The 12,736-nt window shown below is 44.6% G+C and overlaps 1 protein-coding gene and 1 long non-coding RNA gene across 6 annotated transcripts in view; one reads left to right on the top strand and one right to left on the bottom strand.

The window, feature by feature from the left end:
- LOC115029575 (uncharacterized) overlaps nucleotides 1–9,747 on the top strand; it is a 42,531-nt gene extending 32,784 nt beyond the window's left edge. Inside the window, exons 2-3 of one of the 2 annotated variants that reach the window (XR_015046492.1) lie at nucleotides 3,872–4,087; nucleotides 7,873–9,747. This is a non-coding gene — a long non-coding RNA (uncharacterized LOC115029575). Of the gene's footprint in view, nucleotides 1–3,871; nucleotides 4,088–5,846; nucleotides 6,062–7,872 lie in introns of those variants that run through there. The other variant, XR_015046493.1, reaches the window with a different exon arrangement.
- A 1,004-nt stretch (nucleotides 9,748–10,751) lies between these two features.
- The window catches only part of Exd1 (exonuclease 3'-5' domain containing 1), a 28,252-nt gene continuing 26,267 nt past the window's right edge, over nucleotides 10,752–12,736 (bottom strand). For all 4 annotated transcript variants that reach the window (XM_021155492.3, XM_085834555.1, XM_085834556.1 and 1 more), the window contains one exon: nucleotides 10,752–12,038. In XM_021155492.3, the coding sequence (XP_021011151.1) occupies nucleotides 11,379–12,038 (660 nt within the window). In that variant the 3' untranslated portion in view covers nucleotides 10,752–11,378. The remainder of the gene's footprint in view (nucleotides 12,039–12,736) is intronic.

The raw sequence follows: 12,736 nt of genomic DNA, 5'->3' as shown, positions 1-12,736 counted from the left end.
CTCCCCATAGTTTTGCAATCTGGTCTCTGCATGTACCACAGAGTTGCTGTGTCCCTCAGACTTGAGGAATGGTTGCCCAACCACTGAGTGTAATGCTAAGGGAACCCTGGTAAAACGGAGGTCCTGGTCCCCTGGGAACTGCACTGACCCTGTGCCCTGGTAACTCCCCAAGGTGGACTCCCCAAGGTGGCTCACAGAGCCTGAGAGGTCCTGTTCTTCACCAGGGTCTGAACCAAAGATTCTGTCAAGGCTGGACCAGAACTGAGTTCATCAGTGTCAGGGGCACTGAACCCTGTCTCAGGCCCATCGGTATTTCTGTAAGTCCTGTTTGGATGGGATCCGGTGGAGTACTCCATTGGTCTCAAGGCCTGGTGCTCATGTGGCAGGTGGCCAGGAGGCTCTGCTTCAGGCTGGAATAAAAGTTGCAGCAAGGCGGCTGTCAAGGCGGGATTCAACTCCCGCCAGGGGTGGGGGTGGGGCTCTGGAAAGATCATCTTCAACCAGAGGGAGTGGAGGTGGCGTCGGTGGAGGTCCAGGGGGCTGGGCTGGCAGGCGTAGAGCGCCATATTCAGTTTTACGTAGTGCTGGGGACAGAATTCAGGCCTTTGTTCATGCTGGGCAAGTGCTGTCCTAACTAAGCTATATTCTCAACCTTAAGAAACAAATGTTTGTTATGTAAATCAGAATGTTGAAAGTTGTATACTGTCTCAAGACTAATACACACAATAGAATGGCCTGTGGTATAGTCATGTGTGGTATAATAATATGTACTTTAGTATCTGTGTGTGGGGTGTGCATGCACGTATGCGCATGCCTGTGGAGGCATGAGGATGATGTTGGGAGTCTTTTCCCATTGCTCTCCACCTTGTTAACCGAGGCAAGGTCTCTCAATTGAACACGGAGATTGCTGATTTGACTGGCCTGGCTAGGCAGTTTGCCCCAGGAGTCCCCTATCTCTCTATTCTGATAAAATGGCAGAATTACAGATAGGTCATCAGACATTTGTGTGGGGTCTGTCAAGTCCATAATCTAGACTTTATGCTTGCAGAGCAAGCACTTTAACCATCGTCCTAGACCCTATAAGAGTACTTTGCTTTTAAGACAGAGTTTTCTTTTAAGGACAGACTTGTCACCCTCTACCCTCAGCCTTTTATGCTGTTATACTACCACACTCCAGTGCAGTGCTCATGTGTGCATGATGCTGACGGTGTAAGCAAACCTACTATGTGGGCAGGCTTATAAACTATGCATAGTATAGAATAACTATAGTAAAAAATAACTATGGTACTGATTCGTGCATGTAGTATAAAAGTTTTTTGCTATTATTTTTAAAGGGTACTCATGCCAGGCGGTGGTGGCGCATACCTTTGATCCCAGCACTTGGGAGCCAGAGGCAGGCAGATTTCTGAGTTCGAGGCCAGCCTGGTCTACAAAGTGAGTTCCAGGACAGCCAGGGCTATACAGAGAAACCCTGTCTCAAAACTAAAATAATTAATTAATTAATTAATTTTTTAAAAAAAGGGTACTCATTCTATGTCTGTATGGAAAAATTTTTGTGGTGCATGGTGGTATGTGCCTATAATTCCAACACTTGAGAGGTAAAGAAAGGTTAGATGATCAGAAGTACAAGGCCAGCCTGGAATACTTGAGTCCTTATTTCAAAACCAAGAAAACAGTCTGGGCATTGTGGTGCATGGCTGTAATCTTCAGCTTTGGATACCTAGGCAGAAGCAAATGGCCCATGAGTTTGAGTCCAGCCTGGTCTACACAGCAAGTTCCAGGTCAACCAGGCCTATATAGGGACACTGTATTATACACAGCAGTTTCAGGTCATCCAAGCCTACATAGGGACACTGTATTATACACAGCAGTTCCAGGTCAACCAGGCCTACGTAGGGACATTGTATTATACACAGCAGTTCCAGGTCATCCAGGCCTACATAGGGACACTGTATTATACACAGCAGTTCCAGGTCAACCAGGCCTACACAGGGACACTGTATTATACACAGCAGTTCCAGGTCAACCAGGCCTACACAGGGACACTGTATGAGTCACTTTTCTCTTGCCATAGTAAAGCACCAGGACCAAAAACAAGTTAGGAAAGAGTTTATTTTGGCTCATCCTTCCGGAAAGTTCAGAATCCATCCTGGCAGGGTGGCCCGGCAGCAAGTGGTACTCCTAGCAGCAGATCCAGCCAGCAGAGAGAGCATAGGGGAACTGGAAAAGCAAACAGAAAGAGCAACCTGGACATGGAGAGGGTCTATGAACTCTCAAAGGCCACCCCAGTGATACATGTTGCAAGGTTGCTGTTCTTAGACCTCCCAGACAGCACCAAGGACCGGAGAACAGGTGTTGACACACACAAACACTTCTCATTCAAACCTCTGAGAAGACTCTGTTTCAAAAGAGAAAGAAAGAAGGAAAGAAGGAGAGAGACAGAGAGACAGAGAGACAGAGACAGAGAGACGAGAAAGCAAAGCATGGCGGGATGTGTCAGTGAACACGTTGATCCCAGCACTCAAGAGGCAGAGGAGGGCGAATTTGTGAATTTGGGGCCACATAGTGGGTGAATACATAGTGAGTTCAAAGATAGCTAGAGCTATGTAGAAATCCTGTGTCAAAAACAAACAAACAAACAGACAAAAATAAATCAAAACCAAAACCAAACTAAATCAGAACAAAATCCATTTTTGCGCTAGCTAACAGTGTGTCAGATGACAGTGGCACAGTGGTTGTTCTTTTCATCTTTGCTCTGGCTCAGTCATCTTGTAATCCTCAATTTGATCTTTACACAACTGTCAACTCACCTCATGACATGTTTGTTGGAGCATATCCCTTTCAGGTAAGCTTCACATAATACCATACAAAAAAGAAAATCAACTAGACACACAAGATACATCAAAATAATGTTGGATAAAAGAGCCAGGCACTAAGAAATGTGGCTTTTTTTGGGGGTGGAGGGGTTGCTTTTTTTTGAGACAAGGTTTCCATATGTAGTCCTGGCTGTCCTGGAATTCACTATATAGACCAGGCTAGCCTCGACTCACAGAGATCCACCTGCCCCTGCCTCCTGAGTGCTGGGATTAAAGGCGTGCGCCACCACCATCCAGCTACAATGTGATTTTATATGTGTAACTTTCAAAAATAGGCAAAACTACTTTGCTGGGTACATTTTTAGCTAGAAAAGCAAAGGCCTAGAAATAAAGCTGTAGATAATGGCCATCGCTGGGATAGAGGTGTGGAAGGAGCTGAGATTGTCAATGGAAGTAAGGTGAGGGCTGGGGACTGCTCAGCAATTAAGAGTGTGTACCTCTTGCTGAGAATTGGAGTACAATTTCCAGCACCCAGTCAGGCAGCCCTCAGTTGCCTGTAGCTCCTTCTCTAGGTGATCTGATGCCCCCTTATGGCAACTCCCTGCAACTGCACTCACTTGCACATACCCATATCCCTCCATAGCCTCACAGATACACAAGCATGGATATATTTTAAAATTAACCGGGGAGGGGGGTTGTAAAGGAGCAAAGTGAGATTCTGTGGTACTGGTAATATTCTATTTCTTTTTCTTTTTTGGGGGGCGGAGTGTTTCGAGACAGGGTTTCTCTGTACAGCCCTGGCTGTCCTGGAACTCACTTTGTAGACCTCGAACTCAGAAATCCGCCTTCCTCTGCCTCCGGAGTGCTGTGAATAAAGGCGTGCGCCACCACGCCCGGCAAATAATCTTATTTCTTGAGCTGAATGTTCACTTCAGGTTCTTTTCTCTCCAAACTGTAGGTTTTCATTGTATCAACGTCTACATTGCTTCATAAAATGGAAGGTTTCTGATTTGTTCTCCAGCATTGCTCATTTGTGCCTCTACTTCTTCCTCCAGAGTTTCCAGTCATCACTCTCACCTGGAATCACTACAGGAGTCCCCAGTGGAGGTTTCACAGGACCTCAGGCCACACTGTGTTGCTCATAACTCAACACAGTGTATCTAACACTTTGCTTCTTCTATTGTTCCTGGAATTTTTAATCCAAAAACTCCCCAGAAAACCACTCACACTAGTCTGGCAAAGTCTAGTATTTACAGTTCAGCCTGCTGTTGGTAAGTCACAATTTCTCCATTCTTTGAAGGCTTTGAGTTTTTGACTTTTAAGTATCTAATTATTTTGTTTAATGTTAAGACCATAGTTGTGTTGTGGTGGTTTCCAAAGGCTAGCCGCCTGCCTGCCTGCCTTGCCTGCCTCTTTCTCTCCTTTTCTCTTTTTCTCTTTTTCTTTCTTTCTTTCTTTCTTTTTTTCTTTCTTTCTTTCTTTCTTTCTTTTTCTTTCTTTCTTTCTTTTTCTTTCTTTCTTTTTCTTTCTTTCTCTTTCTTTCTTTCTTTCTTTCTTTCTTTCTTTCTTTCTCTTTCTTTCTTTCTTTCTTTCTTTCTTTCTTTCTTTCTTTCTTTCTTTCTTTCTTCCTTCCTTCCTTCCTTCCTTCCTTCCTTCCTATCTTTCTCTTTTCTTTTCTTTTCTTTTCTTTTCTTTTCTTTTCTTTTTGGTTTTTCCTTCCTTTTTCTTTTCTCTTTTTTTTTTTTTTTTTTGAGACCAGTCCTAGGTGTTCCAGGAACTCACAGATATGTGCCCATCTCTGCCACCTGAGTGTTGGAATTTAAAGTCATGTACCACCATGCCTGCCCTGATGCTTTTTTTTTAATTTATTTTAAAGACAGTGTCATACAAATCTGCTGAAAACTCAAGCTCCTCTTGCTGCAGGAGTCAACAGAGTGCAGTACCTTGCCTAACTTCAGAATTTTTTTTTTGAAATTCAAGTATTGTATTATTTTCCCACCTCGCCCTGCCCCGATTTCTATCGGTTGTTCAGCACCTGAAGTACATGTAGCAACCCAGGAAAATGACAATGACATTAGGCTGGCCTTCAACTAGCAGAGGATGCTCTTGAACTGCTGAGCCTCCCTGCTGCTAGCTCCAGAGTGGGCTACAGGAGTGCACTTCTCTATTCAGTTTAACATGTGCTAGGGACAGAACTGGAGCTCCACATGTGCTACAAAGGGCGCCCCAGCAGAAAAAAGTCCACAGTGCCCTGCATTTTTACATTTCAGGACAACAATAAAAAGGATATTTAATCCCAAGCATAAGAGAAACAGGACTAAGGCATGATATTCTAATATCTGAGGTCTTTTTAGCAGTAGCAGTGAGTCACACAATTTTCATGTTTGCATTTCATCATGACTGGACCTTTTTTCCCTATCAGAGGGAATGTTTCAATACACAGCTTTCAGCTGTCCAAATTTGATTTCCCAATCTTCAATGTCTCATTTTCCTCTAATTGCATTTCGAGGATACCACTCCAAAGACCACTTCCTTTATTACACACATAACTATTAACAAACTATCATTACTGTAAGTTCTCCTCATCTTACTGCAATCCACCTCTCCTTCCTCCAGGGAGCAAACAGACAAATGGCTGGTAGATGTGAGCAGCACTTCAGGTGCCTTTCTTACATGTGCTCTTCAATAGTTAGGTGGGGTTGAGCGGTAGCGCATGCTTTTAATCCCAGCACTTGGGAGGCAGAGACAGGCAGATCTCTGTGAGTTTCAGGACAGCCAGGGCTACAGCATATTGAGACTGAAATTTCCAGTATATGTGTGTGTGTGTGTGTGTGTGTGTGTGTGTGTGTGTGTGGCCTGGCTGACCACTGAGTCCCAGAGACGCACCATGTCCATCCAGCTTTTTACACGGCTGCTAGGGTTTCAAACTCAGGTAGTCACGCCTGCATGGCAAGCACATTACCCACTGAGCCATGGCCTAAGCTCCTGGTACTTGTTGTTTTTTGTTTTGTTTTTCTTTGTTTTTCCTAGATCACACCATGTAGTTCAGACCCTGTCTTCTCTGTGAATGAGGATTTTGCCTGCATGTATGTCTATGTAACACATTCATACCTGGTGTTCAGAGACACCAGAGAAGCATGCCAGACGTCCTGAAATTGGAGCTTCAGGTGATTTTGAACCCCATGTGGGCATTGAGAATAGAACCTGTATCCTTTGAAAGAGCAGCAATTTCTCAGGACCCCTGCTCTATTTCCTCAGCTCCTAGACTCTGTGTTTTCATTCCTCCTGCCCCCACCTCCCAAGTGCTGAGATTCCAGGCACTGACACATACGTCATTCTTTTTAGTTTGTTTGTTTAAGATTTATTTTATGTATAAGTTCACTGTTGCTCTCTTCAGACACACCAGAAGAGGGAGTCAGATTCTATTCCATCTGGTTGTGAACCACCATCTGGTTGCTGGGAATTGAAGTCAGGGCCTCTGGAAAAGCAGTCACTACTCTTAACCACTGAGCCATCTTTCCAGCACCCCACACCATCCTTTTTTAAGGCAAAAACCTTAGTATAGACCTATGGCTTTTTATAATGTGCACTAGTTTGTCATCCAGTCACTGTGTGTAACTACTGATCCATTTCTCATCTCCCCTCCCTGCCTCAGGATCTGGAATTCCAAGTCAGATTATTCAATAACAGAAAGATTTATATTGGCACTCACTCCACAACTGAGTAGTTACTGCTCCCCCAGCTCTGCATTATCCTTATTCTATTTCCAAGTTTAACTCTCTAAATTTCCCATCATGTCTAAGAGCCACCCATATTTCCAATAAATTCTCTTTTTGCTTACATTAGTTGAGTCAGTTCTTGGCTTAGGGGCACATACACATACACAGACACACACACAACACATTGATGCTCTCTACCTTTTTGCCCTGCCTCTCACCATGTCTTGTGTTTGTCACCCCTCTTGACAGGGACATTCTCCTGCCATAGAGCACCACCTCTTACCTCTCAAGAAGCGAGTCCACACACGTTGGAACCAGTACAAGTATCATCCCCTCGCTAAGTCTTTTCTGTCTCTCTCAGCATCAGCACCAACTGGTGTGCCTTGACCTTTCACAGTGATCTTACTTAAACATTTTTATTCATGTCTCCTATAAGACCGTAAAGGCTTCTCGTCTGTCTTGGGGGGAGGAACTTGCATCTGTCATTGATGGGAACTTAGTTCGTCAGCCTTGGTTGTAAGCACCTTTGCCTGATGAGCCAGCTTATACCCCTTTTCTTTCTTTCAAGAAAATACTTATGGGGCTAGAGAAGAGCACTGGCTTCTCTTCCAGAGGACCCAGGTTCAGTTCCTCCCAGCACTCACATGGCAGTTCACACCTGTCAGCAACTCCAATTTCAAGGGATCTGATACCATCTTACGGGCTTTGTGGATACCAGGCATGTATGTGGTACATTGACATACATACAAAACACTCATACATATTAAATAATAAAATCATTTTTTAAAATAGAAAATGTTTATTCAGAATGCATCAAGAAGACAATGGGTGGCAGCTGGAGAGATGGATTAGCAGTTACGAATATTGGCTACTCTTCCAGAACTTTCCAGCATCCACATGTTGGCTTACAAGCATCTATGACTCCAGCAATAGGAGAGCCAGTGCTCTTCTCTGGCCTAAGTACTACGTGCATGGGGTACACTGACATACATGCACAACCACTCTACATATATAAAGAACTAGATAATCTGCAAAGAGGGACTGGCGAGATGGCTCAGCGGGTAAGGGCACTGACTGTTCTTCCGAAGGTCCTGAGTTCAAATCCCAGCAACCACATGGTGGCTCACAACCACCTGCAATGAGATTCAAGGCCCTCTTCTGGTGCATCTGAAGACAGCTACAGTGTACTTATGTATAATAATAAATAAATCTTTTAAAAAATCTGCAAAGAGAACAGCATCTAAGCAGTAACTAGAGTCCTACCTGCAGCCCATTTCATCCTCTCTTTTTGTTGCCATAAAATTTTAATTTTGAATCCCCCTCTTCCTTTTCTTTAGGAGCAACAGTGACAGCTGTTAGATGTAAACAGCTGCTGGGATCATCTGATGACAGTGTAAACTAAAGGCCAGTGAGCGAAGCCTGGGGCTCTGATGCCTCCACAGAGCCTCAGTGACTACTTCTGCATTCTGGAGCTCGCAAATTCCCCCAAGTGCATCACTGTTTACAACTTGAAAGCCATCCGACAGCTAAAGCTGAAGTACTTTAAAGAAGAACTCTGTAATAACAGCAAAGCAAGGGCAAGAACCCCAAGGGCCAGCAAGCTCCGGGAAGGGAGCGCAGGGAAGGGAAGGAAAGGTGGATCAACAGTTATGGATTAGATGGTCTCCTTACTGGGCAGCTTGTGTGGATGCCATCCATACATCACTTTATTGATTCTGTTCTTTGACAATGTCATATATGTATCTAAGGTATTGTGATTTACACACACACACACACACACACCCCGTCTCTCATCCTTACCAGCTCCTTTAACAGATTCATAGCTTTTGGTCTTTTTTGAGTTTAACCAGGGCCAACTGTATGACCTCTGGTTTGGAACTACCCACCGGAGCCTGGTGGGGTCACTGTCATTTGTGACATTGCTTGCGTACTAACAGCAGTGGTTCCAGGCCCACTCAATATGTCAGCACGGAGAGGTAGGTCTGAGGCCCTCCTCCACCCAGGCTTCACTGACAGGCTCAGCCTTACTCAGATATTGGTTTCTTTTTCAAGACAGGATCTCGCTGTGTAGTCCTGGATGTCCTGGAACTTGCTCTGTAGACCAGGCTAGCCTCAAACTCAGATCCACTGGGATTCAAAGGCATGTGGATCTTTTTTCTTACTTTAGGTGACAGCCCTCTCTTGTGTAGTCATTTGCAGCTGTTGTGAATTTGTGATGCAATGGCTCTGTCTTATCCAGAAAAAGGTATTTGTAGACCTTCTGTCTCTGGCTCATTCTTCTACCTCCTCTTCTCCCATGTTCCCTGAGCCTCAGAGGAAATGGTAGAAATGTCTTGTTTAGGGTTGGTGGTCCAATATCCACCTCTGCTTCCTTTTTCCCTCTGTAGCCCTGGCTGTCCTGAAACTCACTCTGTACACCTGCCTGGCCTTAAACTTAGAGATCTGTCTTGCCTCCCAAGCCCTAGATCAAAGTTGTGTGCCACTACTGCCTGGTCTTCCTATGGTTCCTGAGAGCACATGGTGTACAGATAATACATGCAGGCAGAACACTCACACACAGAAAATAAAAAATTTGAAAACTTTCATTTTAAAATCCCCTCTCAAGGGCTGGAGAGATGGCTCAGCAGTTAAGAGCACCAACTGCTCTTCCGAAGGTCCTGAGTTCAAATCCCAGCACCCACATGGTGGCTCACAACCATCTGTAATGAGATCTGATGCCCTCTTCTTGGGTGTCTGAAGACAGGTACAGTGTACTTACATATAGCAATAAAGAAATCTTTGGGCTGGAGTGAGCAGAGGTCCTGAGTTCAGAGGTCCTAGCAACCACATGATGACTCACGATTTGTACAGCTACAGTGTACTCATATATATAAATAAATCTTTAAAAAAATAAATAAAGTCACTTTTCATTTAAGAGTAGTTCATTTAGGGCTAGTGAGATGGCTCAGTGGTTAAGAGCACCAACTGCTCTTCCAAAGGTCCTGAGTTCAAATCCCAGCAACCACATGGTGGCTCACAACCATCCTTAACGAAATCTGATGCCCTCTTCTGGAGTATCTGAGGACAGCTACAATGTAGACATATATAATAAATAAATACATCTTTAAAGAAAACAAAAAGAGTAGTTCATTTAGTTTGATTTTTGAAATAGGTCTCCTGTGCCCAGGTGGGACACAGTACACAGCTGAGAACGGCCTTGAGTTTTGGATTCTCCTGCTTTGCCCTCTCATGAGTGTGCTGGGATTACAGGGATGGTCACCATGTCCTGCTTTGGTTCTGAAAATCTGAGACAATCATAAAACAATTGGTTGTCCAATGCTAATTCTGGACTGTCCCTGCATTCCCAAGTTGTAACGATAGTCCTGTAACTGGAGATTGAGGCCTAAGTTGGCCTCAAATGCCCATCCATCTCTGTCTAACCTCCTGAGTGCTGACCTTAGAGATGTGCATCACTGTATCTAGGTAGAATACAGATTTCTTTTTTTTCTTTTCTTTCTTTCTTTTTTTTTTTCCTGGTTTTTCAAGACGGTTTCTCTGTGTAGCCCTGGTTGTCCTGGAACTCTGTAGACCAGGCTGGCCTGGAACTCAGAAATCCACCTGCCTCTGCCTCCCAAGTGCTGGGATTAAAGTCATGTGCCACCACTGCCTGGCAGAATGCAGATTTCTAAACAAGACTCTAGACCTACAAGTTCAGATATGGGCTGGAGAAATGGCTCAGTGGTTAAGAGCACTGACTGCTCTTCCAGAGGTCATTAGTTCAAATCCCAATTGCCATATGGTGGCTTACAACCATCTGTAATGAGATCTAACACCCCCTTCTGGTGTGTCTGAAGACAGCTACAGTGTATTCATATACATAAAATAAGTAAATAGTTCTTTAAAAAAAAAAAGAAGTTCAGATATTACCCTAAAATCTTTATACTCACTCAAAAAAGAGAAAAAGAGCCGGGCATGGTGGCACACGCCTTTAATCCCAGCACTTGGGAGGCAGAGGCAGGCGGATTTCTACAGAGTGAGTTCTAGAACAGCCAGGGCTACACAAAGAAACCTTGTCTCGAAAAACAAAAACAAAAACAAAAAAAATAAGAGAGAGAGAGAGAGAAAGAGATGATCTGATGCCAAAGCAGGCTTCCTGATTTGTGAGCACCCCACAAATGCCCTCATTTCAGGTTGCTTTTTTCTCTCTCTCTTAGAAAGTGTGACACCTCTAGGTAAGTCCAACGAACTCAAATTTTACATTTACTAGAAGGAAATAACAACAGAGAAGTTAGCACACTGCTCTCTTAAGATTAATGCAATATAAAGAAAGTTGCGCAAATACCCTCCACGGTGACATCACCTGTTCCAGCCCCTGATACAATACACACAAGTTCACAGTTCACAGTTCACTTAAGGAAGAGCAGTACTTGTGACGTTGACAGAATACATTTCTAACCTGTAGGGAAGTAAGAGGTGTTTAGATCTACGCCAATCTAAGGGTAAAACAAAACCAAACAGAGAAAACCCTACACCTTTTCTTTTCTGGTGATGTTACAGACTTAACTGGGGGTCTGTGCAGCTGCCCCAGCTCTCTGCCACCCACAAGAGCGGCCCTACAGCATCCCTGAACCAGATTCTTCCAGACACTGAGCCTGAGCTAAAGATAAGATGTATGGGTCAGCTACAGAGACGATTTCCTCATACATTGATGGAATGGCACGTTTGACATTACTGCTCTTCTTAGGCCCCTCCTAATGCAGACAGCAGGCTTCAGCACTAAGCCTAAGGCCACCATGTTCCCAGAAGCCTGTGGCTGAGACCTAAGCAACCTACCCCATGAGAAACTCACAGGGTCTCTGTTGGCCTAAAACAGATTTAAAGATGGACTTATCCATGAGTCTGTTTTCTCCAGGGCTGGACAGGGAGGAAGTGTAGAGACCTCAGCTTTTTCAGGAAGACGGAAGGTGTCACTTGGTGCCTCCCAGGTTTCCTGAAGGAGAGAAGGCGACACCAAAGCGCCTTCACTTGGGCTTGTTAAAGCTCCCTTATTTCCCACCACCAGCAACTGCTCTATCTCCTCTTTCAAAGAAAACTGGGACTGAGATGCCCACGTGGCAGGCAGGGCGTGGGCTTTCTGGGCTCTCAGGTCTTCTGACCCCGCTGACTCCCAACACCCCGGTTTGTTCTCAGAGTCCTCATGGGCTTCGCCTTCCTTCCCGGGAGGCACAATCTGAGACTTTGCTGTGGTTTGTTTAGATTCTTTATCCAAAAACTTCTCATCCTTATGAGATTCGGGACATAAAAAGCGTGGAACTTGGTCTCCACCATCCGTCTTACAAAATAAGAAACCCTGGACTCGCTCCTCTTTCCCTGCTGTGCAAGCCTTCGGCTCCTTTGGGTTCAGTGGTGTCCTTATGAGGAGGCCCCGTGCATTCACTCTGTACTCCTTCGCAGCTCGCTCTCTGCGCTGTTTCTGGAAGTCCTGGAGTTGAAGAAGCTCTGCTGGCAGCTCCATACACGCAGGCTAGGGAAGCAAAAAACTCAGGTTTACAAAGCATGGTCCCTAAAATCCCTCAGAAGGATAGGCAAATGAATTTATTCAAATGTGCTCCTGTAGTGCCCTCTAGTGTTTTCTATATATTACTATTTAAATTTTTTGATTGTACTGTTTTTGACTAATTTAAGTATTTAAGGAAATTAAATTTTTACATGTGTATGTGTGTAAATATAGGAAATGTGACTTTCCCAGTCTGGCTTCATTTGGCTTAGACGGGACACCCTCTGAAATGCTGAAAAGTAATATCCAGGTACAGCCCACGTACATGTGAGCGCTGGTGTGTGTGTCTGTGTGTGTGCGCGCAGGCGCGCGCACCTTAGTAAATGATTGTACTAAATGATTTTATGTGTGGTGACTGGGACCCAACTTAGGCTCTGTACAAAGCAGACAAGTAGTCTACCACTAGACAGGCAAGAAGTCTACTACTAGACAGGGTTTCTCTATGTAGCCCTGGCTGTCCTAGAATTCACTCTGTGGACCAGGCTGGCCTGGAACTCAGAAATTCGCCTGCCTCTGCCTCCCAAGTGCTGGGATTAAAGGTGTGCGCCACCACGCCTGGCTAGGAATTTCTATATTTTATTTTTTGGTTTTTCGAGACAGGGTTTCTCTGTGTAGCCCTGGCTGTCCTGGAACTCACTCTGTAGACCAGGCTGGCCTTGAACTCA

Source organism: Mus caroli, unplaced genomic scaffold, assembly GCF_978045245.1.
Source record: "Mus caroli unplaced genomic scaffold, Mus_caroli_1 scaffold_2, whole genome shotgun sequence".
Classification (NCBI taxonomy): domain Eukaryota; kingdom Metazoa; phylum Chordata; class Mammalia; order Rodentia; family Muridae; genus Mus; species Mus caroli.
The sequence above is the reverse complement of the archived record's forward strand: the minus strand, read 5'-3'. Positions and strand labels throughout refer to the sequence as shown.